This window comes from Dendropsophus ebraccatus, chromosome 7 (genome assembly GCF_027789765.1).
Source record: "Dendropsophus ebraccatus isolate aDenEbr1 chromosome 7, aDenEbr1.pat, whole genome shotgun sequence".
NCBI classification, from domain to species: Eukaryota; Metazoa; Chordata; class Amphibia; order Anura; family Hylidae; genus Dendropsophus; species Dendropsophus ebraccatus.
In genome coordinates, this window is record NC_091460.1 from 149,729,198 (window position 1) to 149,752,936 (window position 23,739).

The 23,739-nt window shown below is 45.5% G+C and overlaps 2 protein-coding genes across 4 annotated transcripts in view; both read right to left on the reverse strand.

Moving 5' to 3' along the window:
• RFX2 (regulatory factor X2) overlaps nucleotides 1-3,532 on the reverse strand; it is a 54,984-nt gene extending 51,452 nt beyond the window's left edge. Inside the window, exon 1 of one of the 3 annotated variants that reach the window (XM_069978727.1) lies at nucleotides 3,301-3,532. The gene's annotated coding sequence lies outside the window, so the exon portion shown is untranslated. The remainder of the gene's footprint in view (nucleotides 1-3,300) is intronic. The other 2 variants (XM_069978726.1, XM_069978728.1) reach the window with 2 other exon arrangements.
• Nucleotides 3,533-13,307: 9,775 nt separating this feature from the next.
• LOC138796612 (complexin-4-like) overlaps nucleotides 13,308-23,739 on the reverse strand; it is a 29,690-nt gene continuing 19,258 nt past the window's right edge. Inside the window, exon 3 of the mRNA XM_069976222.1 lies at nucleotides 13,308-13,968. Within this exon, the coding sequence (XP_069832323.1) occupies nucleotides 13,750-13,968 (219 nt within the window). The 3' untranslated portion in view covers nucleotides 13,308-13,749. The remainder of the gene's footprint in view (nucleotides 13,969-23,739) is intronic.

Below are 23,739 nucleotides of genomic sequence, written 5' to 3' on the forward strand. Positions count from 1 at the left end.
CATACACCCCGTGTCCCCACATATATCCCCATACACCCCATATATCCCCACACCCCATATATCCCCATACACCCCGTGTCCCCCCATATATCCCCATACACCCCGTGTCCCCCCATATATCCTCATACACCCCATATATCCCCATACACCCCGTGTCCCCCCATATATGCTCATACACCCCATATATCCCCATACACCCCGTGTCCCCCCATATATCCCCATACACCCCGTGTCCCCCCATATATCCCCATACACCCCGTGTCCCCCCATATATCCCCATACACCCCGTGTCCCCCCATATATCCCCATACACCCCATACACCCCGTGTCCCCCCATATATCCCCATACACCCCGTGTCCCCCCATATATCCTCATACACCCCGTGTCCCCCCATATATCCCCATACACCCCATATATCCTCATGCACCCCGTGTCCCCCCATATATCCTCATACACCCCGTGTCCCCCCATATATCCCCATACACCCCATATATCCCCATACACCCCGTGTCCCCCCATATATCCCCATACACCCCATATACCCCGTGTCCCCCCATATATCCCCATACACCCCATATACCCCGTGTCCCCCCATATATCCTCATACACCCCGTGTCCCCCCATATATCCTCATACACCCCATATATCCCCATACACCCCGTGTCCCCCCATATATCCCCATACACCCCGTGTCCCCCCATATATCCCCATACACCCCGTGTCCCCCCATATATCCCCATACACCCCGTGTCCCCCCATATATCCCCATACACCCCATATATCCCCATACACCCCGTGTCCCCCCATATATCCCCATGTATCCTCACACACCCCGTGTCCCCCCATACACCCCGTGTCCCCCTATATATCCTCATACACCCGATATATCTCCATACACCCCGTGTCCCCCCATATATCCTCATACACCCCGTGTCCCCCCATATATCCCCATACACCCCGTGTCCCCCCATATATCCCCATACACCCCATATATCCCCACACACCCCATATATCCCCATACACCCCGTGTCCCCCCATATATCCCCATACACCCCGTGTCCCCCCATATATCCTCATACACCCCATATATCCCCATACACCCCGTGTCCCCCCATATATGCTCATACACCCCATATATCCCCATACACCCCGTGTCCCCCCATATATCCCCATACACCCCGTGTCCCCCCATATATCCCCATACACCCCGTGTCCCCCCATATATCCCCATACACCCCATATATCCCCATGCACCCCGTGTCCCCCATATATCCTCATACACCCCGTGTCACCCCATATATCCTCATACACCCCGTGTCCCCCCATATATCCCCATACACCCCATATATCCCCATACACCCCGTGTCCCCCCATATATCCCCATACACCCCATATATCCCCATACACCCCGTGTCCCCCCATATATCCTCATGCACCCCGTGTCCCCCCATATATCCTCATACACCCCGTGTCCCCCCATATATCCTCATACACCCCATATATCCCCATACACCCCGTGTCCCCCATATATCCCCATACACCCCGTGTCCCCCCATATATCCTCATACACCCCATATATCCCCATACACCCCGTGTCCCCCCATATATCCTCATACACCCCATATATCCCCATACACCCCGTGTCCCCCCATATATCCTCATACACCCCATATATCCCCATACACCCCGTGTCCCCCCCATATATGCCCATACACCCCATATATCCCCATACACCCCGTGTCCCCCCATATATCCCCATACACCCCATATCCCCATACACCCCGTGTCCCCCCATATATCCCCATACACCCCATATCCCCATACACCCCGTGTCCCCCCATATATCCCCATACACCCCGTGTCCCCCCATACACCCCGTGTCCCCCCATATACCCCCATACACCCCGTGTCCCCCCATATATCCCCATACACCCCGTGTCCCCCCATATATCCCCATACACCCCGTGTCCCCCCATATACCCCCATACACCCCGTGTCCCCCCATATACCCCCATACACCCCGTGTCCCCCCATATACCCCCATACACCCCGTGTCCCCCCATATATCCCCATACACCCCGTGTCCCCCCATATACCCCCATACACCCCGTGTCCCCCCATATATCCCCATACACCCCGTGTCCCCCCATACACCCCGTGTCCCCCCATACACCCCCATACACCCTGTGTCCCCCCATATATCCCCATACACCCCGTGTCCCCCCATATATCCCCATACACCCCGTGTCCCCCCATACACCCCGTGTCCCCCCATATATCCCCATACACCCCGTGTCCCCCCATATATCCCCATACACCCCGTGTCCCCCCATATATCCCCATACACCCTGTGTCCCCCCATATATCCCCATACCCCCCATATATCCCCATACACCCCGTGTCCCCCCATATATCCCCATACACCCCGTGTCCCCCCATATATCCCCATACACCCCGTGACCCCCCATATATCCCCATACACCCCATGTCCCCCCATATATCCGCATACACCCCATATATCCCCATACACCCCGTGTCCCCCCATATATCCCCATACACCCCGTGACCCCCCATATATCCCCATACACCCCGTGACCCCCCATATATCCCCATACACCCCGTGTCCCCCCATATATCCCCATACACCCCGTGTCCCCTCATACACCCCGTGACCCCCCATATACCCCCATACACCCCGTGTCCCCCCATATATCCCCATACACCCCGTGTCCCCTCATACACCCCGTGTCCCCCCATATATCCCCATACACCCCATGTCCCCCCATATATCCGCATACACCCCATATATCCCCATACACCCCGTGTCCCCCCATATATCCTCATACACCCCATATATCCCCATACACCCCGTGTCCCCCCATACACCCCATGTCCCCCCATATATCCTCATACACCCCATATATCCCCATACACCCCGTGTCCCCCCATACACCCCGTGTCCCCCCATATACCCCCATACACCCCGTGTCCCCCCATATATCCCCAGTGCTAGGAGAAAGCAGCAGCATTAGCTGGAACTCCCCTCTCGGTTTCTATGGTAACTACTAAACTTCAGCACAGAAACAAGGCCGCGTCAGAAGTTGCTGGTCTGTGGCCGCTGCTGCCGGGCTCCATAGATCAGGGAGGAGGCGAGCAGCTGCCACCGGGCACATATACACACAGACATCTAGGGACGGGCTCGGGTTAATCGGTGCACCGCCCGCATCTGCTCTCTACGTCCCATCCACTTCCGTGCCCCGACCTCTAACACCCCATTCCCAGGACGGGTGAGGGTTCACCTGGCTGCGCTTAGCTGATGGTGTGAAACTTGTGGCCCCGCGGTCCCCGGGTTGCTCCTCTGGCCACTGCTGATCGTGTGTCTCCGGTTGGCAAGTAACAGTCTCCACGGCTACAGTCACTATGGCGCCGGGGGTCTCAAGGCAACTGTTGCTATCCTCTCCCTCTGACGTCACCAACGACCGTTCCACTCCCTACTCGCTCGTCTTTCACATTCCCATTCGCCGCGAGCGACTCACGTCAGAAAGCTCGTCATCCGGACCACCCACTGTAGGCGTGGCTTTAAGCTATGCTCCCGCCCCCTGTTCCAGTCTCCTTGACGAGAAACAGGGCGGGTTTGAGCTTTGGCGCCGGCAATGGCGGGAGGAGGTGATTGGTTTAGGGTGGGGGAAGGGCAGTTACCCGGACAACCGCCAAACTCCTGGGAAGTTGGAGCGGAATTCTTTAAAGGGTCCGCGCCATTTTATGTGGCGTGAAGAAAAGCGAGCGGCGCCTGATCTGTAGCAAATCCCTAAGTGCTGCGGGATATGGTGGCGCTGTGTACATAGTCATCCATATTCCGGAAGGTATACTCATTGGAGTCTTATAGCATTAACCCCTTGCTGACCATGCAGTTCTTTTCCCTTCTTCAGGATCCGTGTAAGCTAGTTTATCAAGTATTCCATATTAGGGAGTTATATAGGGTGTTCACAATTACATGGGGTGACATTTATACAGGGTAACAGGCAGGCCCGCTTCTGCCATGAGGGGGAATGAGCCTTCTGCCTCAGGCGGCTGGGGGCGGCGTTATGTCCCCCCCGCTGTCATTTTTGTTAAGTATCACCTAAAAAAATGACAGCGGCCGCTCACCTGTCCCATCGCCCGCGCTCTCCACATCCTGTCAGGTCCCGCGACGTCACCCTGCAGCTGTCACGGACCTCCAGGCTGTGGTGAGTGCCCGGGGTCGGTGGGGGACGCGCTGGGGTGATCGGGGCGGCCCTGTGCGACCCGATCACCCCACTCACTCACCACAGCCTGGAGGTCTGTGACAGCTGCAGGGTGACGTCGCGGGACCTGACAGGATGTGGAGACAGCGGAGAGCGCGGGCCGGCTGCGGCGTGGGACATCACTCAGGCGGCAGAAACCCCAGAATCGGCCCTGGTAACAGGGTCCACATGTATCTAGGGTGACATAGGGGTTTACTATATAGGGTCACATGCAGTGGCGTAGCTACCATAGAGGCAGGGAAGGCGGTTGCTATGGGGCCCAGGGAAGATAAGAGCCTTCTGTGTCCTTTTGCTTAACCCCTTATTTACTGCAGTGTGTAAGTGACCCAGTGTTCTCTAACATGGTGCAAAACAAAAAAAGGGTTAATACAGAAGACAATTAGCTCTCTGCCTGACTACTCTGATAACCTCTGTTCTCTGAGCTCCTGCAGAGGTCAGGGGTTATCAGTGCAGGAGTAGGAAGGAGAGAGCTAATTGTCTTCTGTATTAACCCTTTGTTTGTGTTGCAGCATGTAAGAGAACATTGGGTCACTTACACACTGCAGTAAATAAAGGGTTAAGCAAAAGGTAGTCTGCTCCTGCATCTATGTATAAAACCATAGGATTCTGCCTCTGGCCACAAGAGAATTTTTTTTTGGCCACATCACCGAGTATGTATGTATGTATGTGTATATATATATATATATATATATATATATATATATATATATATATATATATGTGTGTGTGTGTGTAGGGGAGGGGGGCCCCATACAGTTTTTTGCTATGGGGTCCCATGAATCCTAGCTATGCCCCTGGTCACATGTATATAGGGTCACATGTATATAGGGTAATATAGGGGTTTACTATATAGGGTCACATGTATATAGGGTAATATGTACATAGGGTAATATGTATATAGGGTAATAGAGATGCGTGAACCTGAACCTTTGGCGTTTGAATCCTGCTGTCTTCTCGTTCCGTGAGGAAGGTGGAGAGAGCCCAAGTCCCGTCTAGGTCATAGACTGTATCCCTCTTTTCCAGGCGGGACTCGGGCTCTCTCCACCTTTCTCACGGAATGAGAAGACAGTGGGATTCAAATGCCAAAGGTTCGGGTTCGCGCATCTCTATAGGATAACATAGGGGTTCACATGTATACAGGATCACATTTATATGGGGTAACAGGGGGTCACAGTTATATAGGGTTTTTTATATGTATATATATATATATATATATATATATATATATATATAGTCACACAACCATTATCCTACCTCAGACTCTAAAGGGGTACTCCATCTGGACCCCTTTTTTGGCAATGCCCAGGGAGGGGGTTGGTGAAAACAATTACATCCACTTACCTGCCAGGCTGCCTCCATTCCGCCGCTCTGGTCCCCTGTGCATGCTGCAAGCCCTCTCAGCCATTCTGCAGCTGTGTCGGTGTCCTATCCCAGTTAGTGATTGGGTGAGCCGGCTGTCACTCCTTGGACTAGTTCCTCTCAGGAGTGGAGACAGGTAAGCATAGGCAGCAAGATGTTACAAGTTTTACAACTCTGAACGATCCCTTTAAATAACTGTCGGCTGACATGCATCACAGACAAGTTTTCTCCCCAAGAAAAAAGGGGTCATGTCCAACTCCTATTGCCATCATCTGACTGTGGACATTCGAGAGAGCTCCATATACCTTCAGTTTTCTGTGTTTTAGGGCTTATTCCCATATTCTACGGACGGGGAAGCCCAGTAGTGGCCGGGAGCAGGGAAAGTGTCTGAATGTTTGTGGCACTGTAGTGACAGAGCCATGCTGCCTTTTTTTTACAGAGCCGTGAAGATTCAAACACTTTCTTCACTCCCGGCATGATATTGAGGGCTTCCCCAGCCGTAGAATACAGTTTTTACCATACAACATATATGTTATACCGAAAAAAACACACAGTGTGAATCTAGCCTAATAGGAATGGCTGAGGAAAAATAGTGGCTCCACGGAGTGAGAGATTAAAGGCCATATTACATGGGCCGATGTTCCAGGGGACCTGTCAGCTCATGACTCGCTTCCTCCTCGTTCCCCATTCGCTGCTTGTGCTATTACATGCACAGACAGCAAGCTGGAAGCAGCAGGAGGTCTACACGGAGCGATACGCAGCAGGCTGTTACTGACAAAATTGTGATCTTCAAATGTGTTATCCAGCGCTACAAAAACATGGCCACTTTTGCCCCACCTTTTTCTCCAGTTCAGGTGTGGTTTGCAATTAAGCTCCATTTACTTTAATGGAATTTCAAACCCCGCCCAATCTGGAGACAAGAGTGGTGCAAAAGTGGACATGTTTTTGTAGCACTGGATAACCTCTTTTAAGTGAATGTATCATCAGGCCCGGGCTGAAGCACTGGAGGCGGGCCGACCTCCCCCCAGTGGGAGGAACCCCCCGCCCCTCTATGATATGGCTCCATTGATTCTAATGGAGCCGATTAATAGAGGGGCGGGGGTTTCCTCCCACTGGGGGTAGGTCGGCCCGCCTCCAGTGCTTCAGCCCAGGCCTGATGGTACAATCACTTTAAGTATGTTCAAAAACCATGATAAGTCAACATTAAGCATGCATGCGCTATTACACTGAATGATTATCGACAAGGGAGGGCCATGAAGGCCAAGAAATTCTTTGACACATAGTAGGTAGTTTTGATAACGCATTATAACCCTTCTCAGATCGCAGACATACTGAGGCCATTCAGTTTAATGGTAGTAGCAGTAACTTTCATCAGACCTTTGTCAGATCAGGTAAAATGGGGTTTTATCAGAAGGGGTTGATCATGAAACAGAGGACAGCTGAAGCCTTCTGCTCCCTGGCACTTACCTGTTCTCAATCCACATCTTGGAAGTATCCTTTCCAAGGTGTGTAAGAGCGCGCCTAAGGGTACTATTACATGGAACGATAATCGGCCCGATTCGGACGATTATCGTTCCGTGTACTAAAGACAACGATTAGCCGATGATCGGTAACGATGTCCCTGCAGCCCTTGTTTAACGATTATCGGGCCGTGTAATAGGCCAAGTAAATGAGCAACGATCTAGCAGATCGCTGCTCATTTACAGGTATTATCGGGCCCCCATCCTCCCGTGTAATACCACCCTAAGTCACAATTGTAGTTTCGCCTGCAATGTCCTATAGCTTGACAGTGTTTACAATGTTGGGACATTTAGGGAGAATGAGGTGTGTTTACAGAATTCTGCTTTGTGCTGTGTATTGCAAACACAAAAGAGCAGACAGAGAAGCCAATCAGTAGGTGCTGCAACTTTACTGTGCAATAGTCTGCACTGAATTGATATGTTCTACGGTTTTAGAAACTGAAATGCTGTTGCAGGGGACTAGGCAGGGTGGGAAGATTGTGAGGAACTGTTGAGGGAAAGCAGTGCATTCTAGGATTTGTTTTTTCTTTGTTCTTTAAAATTATTTTTCCATAGTCATCCTCCGTGACAGCACCACAGGAGATCTAGGCTATGTTTGCTCAACATACTGATTAGTGCTAACAACAGCCATTGTTGAAAACTAGCGGCCAGAGTTAATGATCATAGAGATTAATTCCACCTATTGTGCTTATCAATATGTAGTGGGAACAAAGCCTTACACTACATTCTTCAAGGAGAGGAAATAGAAACAGAGAGGTTAGAGGGTCTCTTCCCTTGCTTCTCCTGTGAGGCTGGGCAAGAGACGGGCTACATGGGGCCTAGTGCTCTATGTGGCCTGAACTTTGTTTTATTGTTTTTTCATTAAGCCTTGGCATTAATTTTCTTATCCATAGGGTGTATGCCTAAGGTTCGTATTACACATAGCGATCTATAGGTTCTCTTCCACAAGCCCCATGGATGATCTAAGGTTTCCCCCTGCTCGCTGTCTGTGTGTGTAATAGCACAGGTAGGGAGCGGAGAACGATGAGGAAGTGTGTGCATATATGACAGGTCGGCGCCCGCTTCCTCTTTGTTTCCCACTCGCTGCCTCTGCTATTTCACACACAGACAGCGAGCAGGGCGGGATCTTTAGATCGTGCCGGTGGCCCATTGCAAAGAGTGACAGTCTGCGCCCGCCACTCCTATTGGATGGAGCAGTGGGCAGCAGACCATCGATATTGTTACCGTGTTGATAGGATTTGTTGAAACACAGTGATCAGCCAACCTAGTGCATGCCGGCTGATCTTTGCATGACCTGTTACAACAAACGATTATCGGTTGGTAATCAAGGCATAAAAGTAATACTTTTCTGTGTATTTTATGGAAGAGCTCTTACAGGCGGTAAGAACTGCCATAGATATTTAGGAACTAGAAGGAACCAAAACAGTTCTGGACAAAATGTTTGCTAGTTTGGGAACCAGGAAAAAAAGGGTTTTTGGTTCCCTTTTATAGAAAAAAAAAAGTTAAAGTATGGGAGGAGATTCCGAAGATAGATATTCAGGCCACCAGGGTTACCTAGAAGACTACCCTCCCCATTTAAAGACTCATTTCAGCTGAAGGATCTGATGGATCACAAAGCAGAAATCCTTCTGAGGAAATCTTGGGACATGGCTTTATTTCTGATTACACAGGTGTATATATCTCACCCCAGTCCTCTGCCTCTGTGCGCATGAGGAAGGCAACTTGTCCTTTGAAACATCTGCAATAGAGCAGTGTGAGTACTCAGATGTTTTTCATCAACATTTGAGCCTACATTCATACAATGTTTGGACTACAATAAAAAGACAAAAACGATTGTTAAAAACTTCAAATGTGAGTACAACTGCCTCCTTTGAAGGTTTCATATGCATATGTGTCAAGAGTTTAAAATCTATACAGCACTGTAATATTGTTTTATAGGAGAAGTCCGGCGAAAATTTTTATTAAAGTATTGTATTGCCCCCCAAAAGTTATACAAATCACCAATATACACTTATTATGGGAAATGCTTATAAAGTGATTTTTTCCCTGCATTTACTACTGCATCAAGGCTTCACTTCCTGGATAACATGGTGATGTCACTTCCTGGATAACATGGTGATGTCACTTCTTGGATAACATGGTGATGTCACTTCTTGGATAACATTGTGATGTCACTTCCTAGATAACATGGTGATGTCACAACCCGACTCCCAGAGCTGTGCGGGCTGTGGCTGCTGGAGAGGATGATGGCAGAGGGACACAGGGCACTGGAGGGACACTGAGCATCCCCCTGCCATCATCCTCTCCAGCAGCCACAGCCCGCACAGCTCTGGGAGTCGTGACATCACTATGTTATCCAGGAAGTGAAGCCTTGATGCAGTAGTAAGTGCAGGGAAAAAGCACTTTATAAGCATTTCCCATAATAAGTGTATATTGGTTATTTTTATAACTTTTGGGGGGCAATACAATACTTTAATAAAAATTTTGCCGGACTTCTCCTTTAAGTGCGTAAATTGAATCGATTGCTGAACCTCATGGAGTTCAGCTTGCGGGGTTGCTTGTAACTAGTGGAATGTCAGAATTGTTGGACTTCATAAAAAAAAAAAGTCACACCAGGGAAGGAACTTCCTGTGCAGAAATTTTGACCTCCCTTCTGCTTCTTTAACATGCTATGGGCTTCCTGTTTGATGCTTCAGCTGAATCTGTAAAGTTGGTAGCTAGATCAGCCGTATTATCCAACACCGCATTACTCTTCAGCACAAGCTCTGGTCAAGGAAGGCAGCGTCTAAAGCAAAGCTAAAGGTGAGTATGTCTTTGGACTGGAGCTTTACCAGATTCTGGAAAAAGCCTTTGACAATAAGAGGATCCTTAATGTCCTTTTCAGAAACTAAAATTCTCCTTTTGTCCATTTTGCAAGGAGAACCAAGAAGCTAGAGCGATGGGCAAAACTAGACATTTGAGTTACCTTAAAAGAGGAAAAGGCAACTTTTCCAGCTACTCCTACAAGCCAGGGAGTCTGGCTTGATGGCCTAAACCATTTCACCTTCTCCCATAGTAACATTCCTTCTCCAGGAACCCACCTCTACATCCTAAGGTGCCCAACTGCATGTGCCCGGAAGTCTTAGGGGCCAGAGGCCGAGCCTATATCTTGTGCCTACATCAGCAGCTTGTTAAAGCGGATGTAGCATCAGTACATTTGTTTTAAGTTTTGCTTATGGATAAATCAGTGCCTGCACGGGGAAGCCGCTGCCGCGTTCCGTTTTTGAGCAGTGGCCCGGTTCTTGGGTACGGCGCCGTTTTATTCACAGGCAGTGGCCGGGGTTGAAGCACTGGAGGCAGGTCAGGCCAGCCCCCAGTGGGAGAAAACCCCTGCCCTGCCCTATGGCATAGCAGTTATCAGTGTTGTAATCAAATGTATGTATGTAAAAGTCCCCTAAGGAGACTATAAAAGTGTAAAAATAAATAAAAGTTTTAAAAAATGTCCCAAAGCCCCTCCCCCAATAAAAGTGAAAATCACCCCCTTCCCATTTTATACCTAAAACACATAAAAATAATAAAGCTAATTAACATATATACCGTAGCGTGTGTAATTGCCTGATCTATTAAAATAAAACAATATTGTTCCCGCATTGGGAACGGCGTGAACAAAAAGTGGTGAAAAAAACGCAGAGATTGCTTTTCTTAAATTAGATTTTATGTATAAAAATATTAATAAAAAGTGATCAATAGGTCTGCAAAAAAAAAGGTTTTACTGCTAATAAAAATAGTAAAATGTTAGAAAACCTATTGCTGTTAGAAAACCTACCATATTGCTGTGTTCAGACTGACCTATAGAATAAAGAAAAAATGTCAGTTTTACCGTAAAGTGCATTACGTAAACATGAAACCCCCCAAAATTTGCGGAATCGCCTTTTTTTGACCCAAATGCACCCCATAAGTTATATTTTGGGGGTACCTTCATTAATTTTACAGCAGATTGAAAGACCTCACATGGCCCCGTAGGTGGAAAAAAAAAAGTGTTATGGGTCTTAGAAGACGAGGAGGAAAAAACGAGCACGCAAAAGTGACAATTGTCCCGGTCTTTAAGGTAATTTCAGGCTCTGTCCTTAAGGGGTTAAGAGTGTTTGCCATTGGGCAGAAGTCCATTCTACTTTTTAAGATATGTTTATCTTTATTGTGATTATTTATGCCTATTGCCCTATATCTGTGAATGTGCTATTGTTTTATTGCATAGGAGATATATGCATTTTATTTAGGAGGGAAGTCTGCACTTATTGAACCATCTTAAGTGACCCATCTCTTGGCAGTGGCCATTTTGAAGCTACTTCCATCTTGTTCTTTGCATTGTGAAAGTACTCCACAGATAACAGACTGTAAACCGCTTTGCCTGAAAAGACACTGTTAAACAATAATGCCTCCTGTCCTCCTTAGCTGACTTCTACTGCACCGCACCTACACCAAGGGTGTCAATGCATTCAAGTAATACACCTCTCTCCAAAGCTTCACTGGGTGAGTTTAACTCTCGAATCACATGTCAGATGGCCTATTCTAAAACCATGTCTGGCAGCATAAATGTTAGCGCACTGGAATTAAGGGCGTTTAATAAAAAATAATAAAAAAATGTTATTACCACTGACAGGTGACTCACTGGTTTAACTTCGCCCAGGAAAGCTGTGGACAACGTGTACTGTCACTAGAGATGAGCGAACCAGGTTCGGGTTCGAGTCGATTCGAACGTTCGCTATTTGATTAGCTGGGGCTGCTGAACTTGGCTAAAGCCCTAAGGTTGTCTGGAAAACATGGATTTAGCCAATGACTATATCCAATAACTACAGCCAATGACTATATCCATGATTTCCACATAGCCTTAGAGCTTTATCCAAGTTCAGCAGTCACTGCTAATCAAATGCCGAAAGTTCGGGTTCGGATCGACTCGAGCATGCTCCAGGTTCGCTCATCTCTAACTGTCACACAAAGTGACAGGACAAGTACCGCCACGCAGCCTACACTACTACCAGCACACTATTCTCTATCTGTCTTGAATACCTAATCAATCTTCTATAACCCTCTCTAACCCTGCCTCTTTGCTTCTACCTTTGTGTCTCTAGCTAGTGTACATGTATGTGTTTACTTTACAAGAGCTGACTTGCTCCAACATATATAGTGTGTGGCCATTTTAAATGAACTTCGCGTAAACTTTGCAAAAAAATTGGATTCCGTAATTAACCAATTTTTTTCAAAAGTTTGTAACGAGTCTCGATTCGGGAACTTTGGTTCAGTCAACTCAAAACAAAAAAAAAAAGAAACCTTCATAGGGCATAAAATAGACCATCATAGTCATTCTCCATAAATGAAAAATTGACGAGGTTATAGAAGTCGTAATATGGTGATTTAAAACCATGTTTTCTTTTTCTAAAAAGTTTTGGTTTTTAATGTAATAACAAAAAAGTGTATAAACTGACTATCACTGTAATTATACTGACTTACAGAATAAGCTGGGTTCACACTACGTATATTTGAGGCTGTATGTTTGAGGCTGTTTTGCAACCAAAACCAGGAGTGGATTGAAAACACAGAAAGGATCTGTTTACATAATGATGAAATTGAGTGGTCGGCCGCCATTTAATGGCAAATATTTGCTGTTATTTTAAAACAACGGCTGTTATATTGAAATAATGGCCGTTATTTACCGTTATATGGCAGCCATCCACTCAATTTCACCATTGTGTGAACAGATCCTTTCTGTGTTTTCAATCCACTCCTGGTTTTGGTTGCTATGAGGACCTGACAAGAGGACCAAATACTGCCTGAAATATACGTAGTGTGAACCCAGCTTTAAGATAACAGATCAGTTTTATGAGCAAATTTACAGTACTAGCAAAGTGCTTCGGTTGGCTTGTCAGTTTGCTGCCTTTGAAGTCCATGCCCCTCCGGGTGCCTGGAAAAGCTGGATCCAGTCCTCGAAAACTGGGAGAAGTTTCCCAGTACTGGATACAGCTTTTCCAGGCATGAGGAGTGGCAGAGACTTGAAAGGCAATTGGCTGACAAGTTGACCACAGAACCTAGCGAAGTACTCACTTTGCAAGTACTGTAAATTTGCTGTAAAATCCCTTAATAGTTCAAAATTGCATTTTTCCCCAATTTTTGTTTTGTAGTACATTTTATGATAAAATGAAGGATGTCTTTAAAAAAAAGAACTATTGGTAATGCAAAAAAATAAGCCCTCATATGGCTCGTTATATGGAAAAATATAACAGGACTCTTTGAATGTGAGAAGTTACAAAGGGGAAGGGGGTTAAAGGAACTAGCTGGAACTTCTACAATAAATAATAGTGAGGGGAATCTCCTGCACATCTGTATAGCACAGATCAGATGCACCCTCATGTGGTAGCTTTGTAAATGACATCTTCAATAACAGTAAATTACAGATCAGCATACCACATTGCTGGAGGGCACTAGGATAACATGACATTTATATAACATTTGTTAGCTCTTAATATTAGAAATATAATTCCTGTAAATATGGTTAAGAGAAATATTTTATTCTGCTGCCCATGAATGTCCACATTAGGGATAATACTATGTGTCACATGACACAACACTTCTCTTCAGCTACTCTCTTAACCTCAGTAAATGTCCCTTGGGCTCGTGTCTTTATTGCATCAATATCGAATTCTGGTAGCATAGATAGTAGAGAACCCTGTTCTTCTTCTTCCTCTTCATCTTCTTGTACCATCTTAGCAAGATCTTCAGGAAGGTCCACGTCTCCCCCTACCATCTGTAATTGTGCGTCATCCTTTTCACTCTGAAGACACAATGCATATCATATTTTAGTTAGTGTTGCATTTGTCAAACTACTATTTTTGGCAATGCAGGAAAGGATATGACAATAAAGAGGGTTTCCAGGATAAAACACAGGATAGGCTATCAGTAGCTAATTGTGCCAACACCCAGCTCTTACTGCTCAGCCCATCTTTGCAGCACTGACCCCCTAGCACCTTTTCCAGTAACTGTGTGTTAACCCTGGGGTGGTAGTTGTTACTTACAAGGGCAGGTGTTGCGCTATTGCTGTGGCGCTTGTCACAGAGTGGTATATGCCTCCACTCGATTCCAAAACATGCACGTTAAATGTGTCCAGAGCACTTAAATTGGATAACAGTTTTACTTTACTTTCTTAAAGGTGTAGTACAATGATTATACAGTTTCATTGTACACAAGGTGCAATAGTTGCAGCTGGACAGTTGGCCTGGCAAGATCCTTTTAAAACTTTGAATACTTGAATCACTTTCTCTCACAGGATGAGTATACGAAAACTGAAGGATACTGAGGTAGCTTGTTACAGTTACTGTAATAGGTTCCCTTTAAAGACGTTTTCCAGGAAAAATTTACTTTTCCCCTATCCACAGTATAGGGGATACAGACCTCTGCCGATCACTGTATCAGACTCCTGGCTTTTGTATTATAAACAGAGCCACGGGTACGACACTTGACCCGCGACTTTTTATTCCTATGTTACCGATGGAAAGAGCTGAGTACAGCACTCTTCTGCATACTCGGCTTTTTCTGTCACTCCATAGGAATGAACACAACAGCGGGTCACGTGCCATACCCGTGGCTCTGTTTATAATAGAAAAACCAGGGGTTCGACACAGAGATCGGTGGGGGGTACTGAGGTCGGCTCTATTCATATTACAGAAGCCGGGGGGGGGGGGGGGGGGGGATTTAGAGGTCGGACCCCCTTGTTATCTCTTATCCTGGCTTATTCACAAAAAATTGTTTAAATTAATTCACCTGGTACTGACAAGACATAGGGTTGCACCAGTTTGAGCAACTTTTTGAAAAGCCACACAAATTGGGTGCCGATCCCGGATAATGTGGATTTTTTGGTGAATGCTCAAAACGGGCAGATTTTAAAATAAAGTTGCATCTAAAAAATATCCGGCCGTCGAATTCTGGTTCATAATTAGAACGAACAAAAAAAAAAACTAACAATAGACTCAAACACTTTAATAAATTTCTCCCAAATTGCCTTAACAGTTTAACCACAGAATCTGATCTTCATGTGAGTTTTTTTTTTTTGGGAAATCGGTCAAGCAATACAATCCCTCCCTTAAACCTCCCTTTATGTGAGAACGATGCCATGGGCTAGCACACCAGTGCCCATTCCAGAAAGCATCAAAGCCAATAGATCTTGCAGCATCCGTGAATAAACCCAGAGCATCTACTTCAATAAATTGCTCCTGCAAGAGCATTCTACCATTGAAGGAGGACAAAAACTCCAACCATAATGCTAAGAGGGTTAGGGTTAGTGGCTGCAGAGATTGCATGCTGGCCTAGGGCTGCCACGGTCATGTCCATGTTTTCCTGGCAGTTCTAGGGCGGCATGCAATCCCTGCAGCCAATGGTAATCAAATGCTGAGTCTTTCAGTTGCCGACTTGAACACTTTTGACAGATCAACTCAACACTACTTGTCAACCTAACACGAGCTAGATACAAATGGCGTGAGAAAATTATATTATGTGCATAGTGAACACTAACACTGCATGTCTCGTAATGCCTTTATCTTGGCTAGTATAGAAATAATTATGTCACAAATCTTCACATCTGGTTATCTGAATGCACTCAACCACTACTAATGCATATTACATTACATACCTCCGTAAGGCCACACAGAGTGTTCAGGGGCTGGGGGGCAGTTGGGGAATATGTGTGTGTGTGGAGGGTAGTATTGTGACGGAGGGGGAAGAAGACAGTCTATACTGTAGCTGTGGAGGCGGCGAGTGATAGCTAAAGGGTTTTGGGAACGAAGGCAGGGGTGGTGGTATCAGTGGGGGGATTGGGACACTGTCTGGCTGTAATGGTGATGGCGCCTTCTACTCCAGCCCGTGGCCAGATCCCTGAGCGGAGAAAGATGTTCTCAAAGTCTATATCAATCCTGCAGGGGGCAGTGGAAACGGTGAGTGACAGTGCCTTCTTCTCAAGTCCAGGGCCAGATTTCCGGGCGGTGAAATATGTTCACGGTGTGCATAACAGTAGTGCCAGGAGCCGTGGGGGCGGTGAGTGACATTGCCTGCTGCTTCAGCCCTTCAGGCATAAATCTTAGTAGTATGTTGTTCTGGTTAACATTTGTAATGATGCATGGGAATGAAGGAAGGCAAAAGCCAGAGAATAACTTTATCTGCCAAAAAAGTCACATAAGGATCTTTAGACCTGAGAGCCTGAAGTTCCTCTACCCTCTCCGCTGAGGTAACTGCCAGAAGCAATGCCGCCTTTAATGAGAGGCCAACTTAAAATCTATTTCTGGTTGAAACGGTTTAGATCCCAAGGCTCGACTAGTTTGATCACAGTCGGCTTCAATCTTAATATTGCTCAGGTATTAATCAAGTCCTTGATTTCCTGAATCTGAAGCCAATTGCTCTTAAGAAGTACCGACATTGTCACTATTTGTACCATAATGGAATTTGGTCTAAAGGCTCAGTCATATCAATCTTGTAGAAATTCTAGAATTTCAAGAACCGAAGGTGATTGTGGATCAACTCTTCTAGGAGAAACATATATTTGAAAGCTCTTGTTACTTATCCTTTCATAGGGCTTGTTGGTCGCCTCACTCGTAAATTAAGGGCCCTATTACACAGGCGGATTATGGTGTAAAAAATCATTCTATCGTTCGAATTTAAACTATAAATGTTTCATGTAAATGCAAGCAATGATTGAAAAATCATGTGTGGATTGCATTTTTTGAGCTGAACCTAAAATAAGCTTTAATAGTTTGTCGTAATTCCACATTAGTTTGCTAATCATTCATTTGCTGGAATCAGCTGGAGTAAGCAATTGTGGTAACAACCGTAACTAAAGACTGTCGTTCTTTGGTGAACGTTTCAGGTAGCTCTTGTATAGTATTTTTGTATATACTAACAATCCACTATAACCGGACCGGGGTGCTCAAAGTCAAGTGAAGAAAAGCAGTCCCTGCACTCACGTCATGCTGCAATTTAGTGATTTATTTAAGCAAACACGAAAACCGCTGCACGTGTTCCAACCTGACAGTCTTGTGGAGGGGACACGGTCTGATTTTTGTGTGTTCACCACCCATCCTAGTTTTAAGAAACTCAAGATTTTCTGGACTTGAGTGCGAAGGAGGTTCTGGGAGACAGTTATAATGAGCCAATCATCTGGGTATGGGATCACTTTCATTTCTCGTAACCTTAGAACTACCGCTATTGAGTACATCACCACTATGGATGAGGTGCTGATTCTGAAAGCTAGGACTTTGAAGTGGAGATGCTGGTGCACTCGCTCTATCTGCAACACTCTCCTCAAGAATTTCCTGTGATCTAGTAGAATAAAAATGTGGAATTATGGAGATCCACTGATGCCATAAACTCCCCTCTTACTGACTTATTTTTCCATTCGGAATCTTCTTAATGATAAATTTTAGAAGTCTTAAGTCGATTATCAACCTCTACTTTCTGGAAGGTTTTGGAACCAAAAATACTGGGGAATATACAACCTTTTCCCGGTCTTCTGGAGGGACCTCCTCCAATGCTGAAATTCAAATTAAATGAAGAATTTTTCCTCTGGCAATCGCAGATATAGTCGATTGCCATATTTATATGTTTAAAGGATTCTAGAATGTCATCCCTTTTGACACCGGACGCTAAGTCCTCCTGCATCTTAGCCATCTTCTAAGTGCCCTAGACACTTCCAAAGATGAGATGGCAACAGAATTCTGGGCCAAGGCGGTGGAGTATGATCTTTTTAAAGCCACCTTTAACAGCCCATCCATAGGATGCTTTAAACTGGATCCTTCCTCAGCTGGTACCAGGGTACACTTTTGCCACATGCACCTTATGAGGACTAACCCACTCCTTTGACTCTTCCTCCACTAAGGTATAAATTTGTTGGTTGGAACGGAGCATGGGGCGGAGCTAAGGCACGCACCGTCCGCTGACCTCTGAGCATGATCTGACCCGGTGGTGATCCTGTGCTGGCTCTCCTCTGGAGGATTTTCGATGCGGGACTGCCGGCGATAAGCGGCTGACGAGGCGAGGGAAGTCTGATGGAGCTTGTGGAAGCGGTCTGCTAGGGGAGGTGATCCGCGCGTCTGCTGGTGGATGCGAGGGTGCTGCGGCTGGAGGCCCGACAGAGGCGGAGCCGCGAGGCGAAGTGGTGCCGCGGGACGCCAGTGAGAGAGGCGCCTGACGGGAGCGGGGATCACGTGGTCCGGACCAGGTGGAGAAGCGCGGCGGGGCCAGAACGCCAGTGAGAGAGGCGGGCTGAGGTGACTCAAGGAGATACGTGGCCGGGTCTCGGCGCAAGCAGCGGGAACCTGCCATCTGGATAGGCGGGGGTCCGGAGCCCTGAGAAGCCGGTGAGAACGGAGGAAGCCAGTGTGAGTGGCGACAGGGGAATAGCAGGCCAGGAGGAACAAGGTAACCTCCGGAAACATACTCAGTGTGTGCGAGGACTCAGCCGCCGGAGGGGGGGGGTATCTGGGATTAGAGGGAAAGTGTCCCAGGGTACCAAGTGAGAGTTGGGTACCGAAGATTGCTACTAGCCATCAAAATACGGCACTGGTTAAAATTGGAAGCCCCTGCCGGTGAGAGGGGCAGGGGGCTGTGTATATAGGCTTCTTTGTTTAGGTGCCAGGTGGCTATTAACTGTTCCCAGTCCCCCCCCCCCCCCCCCCCTTTTTTGGATCCACAAGAACTATATGGAGTTAATGCCGGGAATTGCTCTGATGCGTGACTGTTATGCATGAGAAAAGGGAGGCATTATTGTGACTTTGAATACCCTGTGAGAGAGGGGTCCAGAGATTTCAATAAGACGGCGGCTACTTTCTTTTCCCCCCAGGAGGAAAGAAGCCTATATGCTCGTGAGAGGAGCTATCGGCTTAACAGAGACGGTGTTTTATCTCTTCCTGGTGGCTACCAACGTATTATAGAGCATCAGGGTACTTATGGATTGATTTATAGTGTGGCAGTGTCTGCAATAGACTGGTGACAAGTCTCTTTCCAACTCCCCAATTAGTGAGCAGTAAATAACACCAGCCGGTTTTACACTCTAAATATAAGACTGATATTCAAGAGAAAAAACGGACATTGTTGGGACTCTGGATAACCTGTGAAATAGGGGTCTTGAGATATCAGTTTGGCTTTGGCCATTTGTTTGGGGGGAAAGAAGCCTATACGTTTGTCTGTCGGCTAGCGGTTAGTTGCAGTGCACCTCGGTACTTATGTGATGAATTATAGTGTGAAGGTGCATGCGGCAGACGGTGTGTGAGATTATCGCCTAGTCCTTTTTTTTTTTTTTTTTTTTTTTTTTTTGTAATGGATACCAAGAAAAAGTCCAATAAAAAATCACTGAGCCCAGTTAAGGAGAGTAAGGATAATAGGGCCTCCCTTAAAATGGAAAAACTGTTTGGATCCCCAGGAGTAAACAAGGGAAAGATTGGGGGAGGAGGTAAAGGGAATAATGAGGGGACAAGAGATGGGGAGCCACCTAGTGAAACTCAGCCGGGATGGTTAACAGAAATATTATCAGCGATAAAAAAATGTGATAATTCAATCTCTGAGCTATCCACTCAAGTAGGGTCTATTGGTATGGAAGTGTCTATAGTCAGGAATGAATTAGACAAGATAAGAGATAGATTTGGAGAGGCAGAACAGAGGATTAGTGGATTAGAAGATGAGATGAAAAAGGTGAAAGAAGATGTAGAAGAGTTGAGAGTGGAAAATAAGAGTTTGAAATCAAAAGTCATTGATATGGAAGACAGGGTAAGGAGGAGTAATATCAGGATCATTGGTCTCCCTGAGGGGGTAGAGGGAAAAAATCCAGAAGTTTTCCTCCAGAGATGGCTGAATGAAATAATTGGGAAGGAAAAATTATCTCAACATTTCTGCATAGAAAGGGCTCACAGGGTCCCGGCCAAGCCCCCGCCCCCTGGGAATAGACCTCGTTCTCTTATTGCAAAGATTTTATGTTATGGGGATAGAGATGTTATCCTAAGAAAGGGAAGGGAGGAGGGAGGTATTTTGTATAATAATGCAAAAATATATATATACCCAGACTATGCAATAGAGACCCAGAAGAAGAGAATGAGTTATTTTCAAGTAAAGAAAAAATTACAGGAGAAGAAGATCAAATATGCTCTCTTATTCCCGGCAAGGCTAAGAATAATACATGAAGAGAGGAGCTGGTTTTTCAATACACCAGAGGAGGCAATAGTTTGGATTGAAACTAAGGGGTTGTGAGAGAACTCTAGTAATAAGGGTCAGATCAGAGGTCAGCGGAAAAAATTAGTCTCAAGTTAGAGGCTCTAAGGGGATTCTTGGAGTCACCTGGGGGGGGGGATGGGGGGGGGGGGAGGTGGGGGGGGGGGGGGAGGGTAGGATTGGGAGGGGGGGGTGGGGAAGTCGAGTTGCCAAGAGGGGAATCCGGTGGGGGGGAGGAGGATATAATTGTTAAAGATGGGTTTCTGTTGTTGTTTCTTCTGTTCTGTGTTTTTCTTTGGTGTTTTCTTTTTTTTTCTCCTACACGGAATAAATGGTGTATAGAATAGTATGTTGGAATGTCAGGGGCCTGTCAGATAAAGTAAAACGGTTAGCAATATCAAATTATATTAGAAAAATGTTACCTGCAGTTGTATGCTTCCTCGAAACGCACTTGCTCAGTAATACCGTTAAGGTGCTTACTAAGAGATGGTGGTCCCACTACTATCACTCCGTGTATTCTAATTATGCTAGGGGGGTGTCGGTACTAATCCATCGTAGTATGGATTGGGAACTGATAGATAAAAAGATTGATAAAGAAGGGTGTTACGTTTTTTTACACTGTAAAATTGAAAGTTGTATTTGTATCCTAGCATTTATTTACATCCCCCCTCCTTTCAGGTCAACCATCCTGGAGAAGCTGTTTGAATATGCCACAGGAAAGAATAAATGTCCTATTTTGATAATGGGAGATTTTAACACCACGTTAGATGAAAAACTGGATAGATCCAGGATGGTTGAGCCGGTTAGGGGTATAAGTGGATCCCGTTTGGCAAAGTTGATTGGGGAGTTTGCCTGGCGGGATTTATGGAGGGAAAAAAATCCTATGAAAAAAGAATTCTCTTGTTGGAATAAAACTGCTAAAACTTTATCCCGAATAGATTTGGTGATGGGTAATGAAACAATGGCGCAAAAAGTGGGTAGAATAGATTACTTAAAAAGATGTTTTTCTGATCACTCACCAGTGGTAGTGGAGTTAGGTAGTACCAGGGTTAGTATAAATACACCGATTCGTATAAATGCACATTGGCTGAAATTAATACATGATAAAGATAAGTTAAAAGAAGAATTTAAAGAATTATGGGTACTTAATTGGGGCACTGCTCCTGGCTATATAGTTTGGGACACATTTAAAGCTATTATAAGAGGGAAATTTTTTGGGATAATTAATAAATTAAAAAAAGGGTTTAGACAGAAAGAAGAGGAGTTAAAGGGGAGAGTGAAGAGGGCGGAAGAAATACACATAAGGGAAAAAACACAGGAGAGTGAGCACACTTTAAAAAAAAGCCAGGACGAGTTGGAGAATTATTTATTAGATAAGGCACAGAATCAAATAGAGTTTTTTGGTGAAGATAGGTTTAAGAATTCTGGAAAGCCGAATAAAAAACTTATGGCCATAGTGCAGAACCAAAGGGAAAAAAAAAGAATATCTGCAGTGAGAGGGGGGAATGGAGTTATAGTCAATACACAGGAACAGATAGGAGAGGAATTCGGAAGTTATTATAAGAAATTGTACACCTCGGAGTATAAAAGAGAAAAGGGAGATCTTGCTGGGTACCTGGACAAAATACCGTTCCCTAGAATCAGTGAGGAACTGAGAGAAGCGCTGGATCATCCAATTACGGTAGAAGAACTAAATAGAGCCCTGGATAGTATAAAAGGGAATTCAACACCGGGAGGGGATGGAATTCCATATGAAATATATAGAGAATATAGGGAGATTATGATAGAGGGACTGCATAAAATTATTAATGAAGCCTTAGAAAGAGGTAAATTGCCCGTATCGATGAGAGAAGCAACAATAGTCCTGTTACAGAAACCAGATAAGGACCCCCTTGAATGTGAATCGTATAGACCAATATCACTCATAAACAGCGATGCAAAAATTTTGGCAAAGGCTCTGGCCATTAGGGTGGGAAAGGTGGTGGGGGAACTAGTTCACCCCGATCAATGTGGTTTTGTGGCAGGGAGAATGGCGAGAAACAATATTCGGAGAGTCTTTGAGAATGTGCAGATTGCTAGGGGGGGGGGGGACCACTCCATCCTGTCATTGGATGCCACTAAGGCCTTTGACAGGGTGGAGTGAGAATTCCTCTGGGGTGTGCTGGGGAGATATGGGTTTGGGGAAAAAATTATCCGTATGATACAGGTTCTGTATGAAGATGCAAAGGCGGTGGTGTTGGTGAATGGAGAGAAGTCTGCCTCTTTTTGTCTGAGTAGGGGTACCCGGCAGGGATGTCCTCTCTCCCCCCTACTTTTCGCCCTGGCAATAGAACCACTAGCTATATTAGTTAGAGAAGATCCCGATATGGTTGGCTTTGGGGCGAGGGGTGGGGGGGATAGGATATCCCTGTACGCGGATGATTTATTATTTTTTCTAAAATATCCAGAGATCAGTGTACCTAAAGTGATGAAGTTAGTAGAGGAAATGGGGTCCTACTCGGGCTTAGCCATTAATTGGAAGAAATCCGTGCTGATGGTGTTAGATGAAGAAAGGATTAGATCATATGCCCCTCTGCGGTCCCTAGGGAAGGGTGAGAGTTTTAAATATTTGGGGATCCAGATATCGAGGGAGATTGAACAGTTTAACCTCTTGAATACGAAAGTAGTGGTGAAGGCAATTGAGGATAAGATCAATATATGGGGAAAACTATGGTTATCTAACGCAGACAGGATCACGTTAATTAAAAGTATTATTTTACCCAAGTTGTTGTATTTATTTAGTGCAGCGCCAATATGGGTGGAAAATAATTATTTTAAGAGATTAAGGGGGGTATTTAATGCATTAATTTGGGGGAGGAAACATGTAAGAATGAAATTGGAAGGGTTATGTGAGTTAAAAGATAAGGGAGGGTTGGGAGTTCCTGATTTATATAAATATTTTGTAGCTTCACAAGGGATATGGTTATTTGGCTCTAAGAATCATGATTTTTTTAATTTTCTGATTAGGGAATTGGGGGAAGAGGGTAGTGACATATTTCAAATTTTGGAAGCAGGTTATTTGGAGGAGGATAGATGGAAGCATTGGGTAATGGTTAAAGATTTAGTTAGATCATGGAAGGAAATTAAAAAGATTTTGAAGGTAAAAGGTATTTTTAATTTTGCACTTATTTGGAAAAATAGATATTTAGGGGAAATATATAAGTTAGGAGAGTTAAAGAACCTTAGGGTAGCAGGTATAAACTGTATCAGCGATATAATCAGGGGGGGGGAAATGAAAAGTTGGGAAGAATTAAAAGGGGAATTTCACTTACATAAGAAAGTTTGGTTTGACTATATTAGATTGAAAAGTGCTGTAGACCTA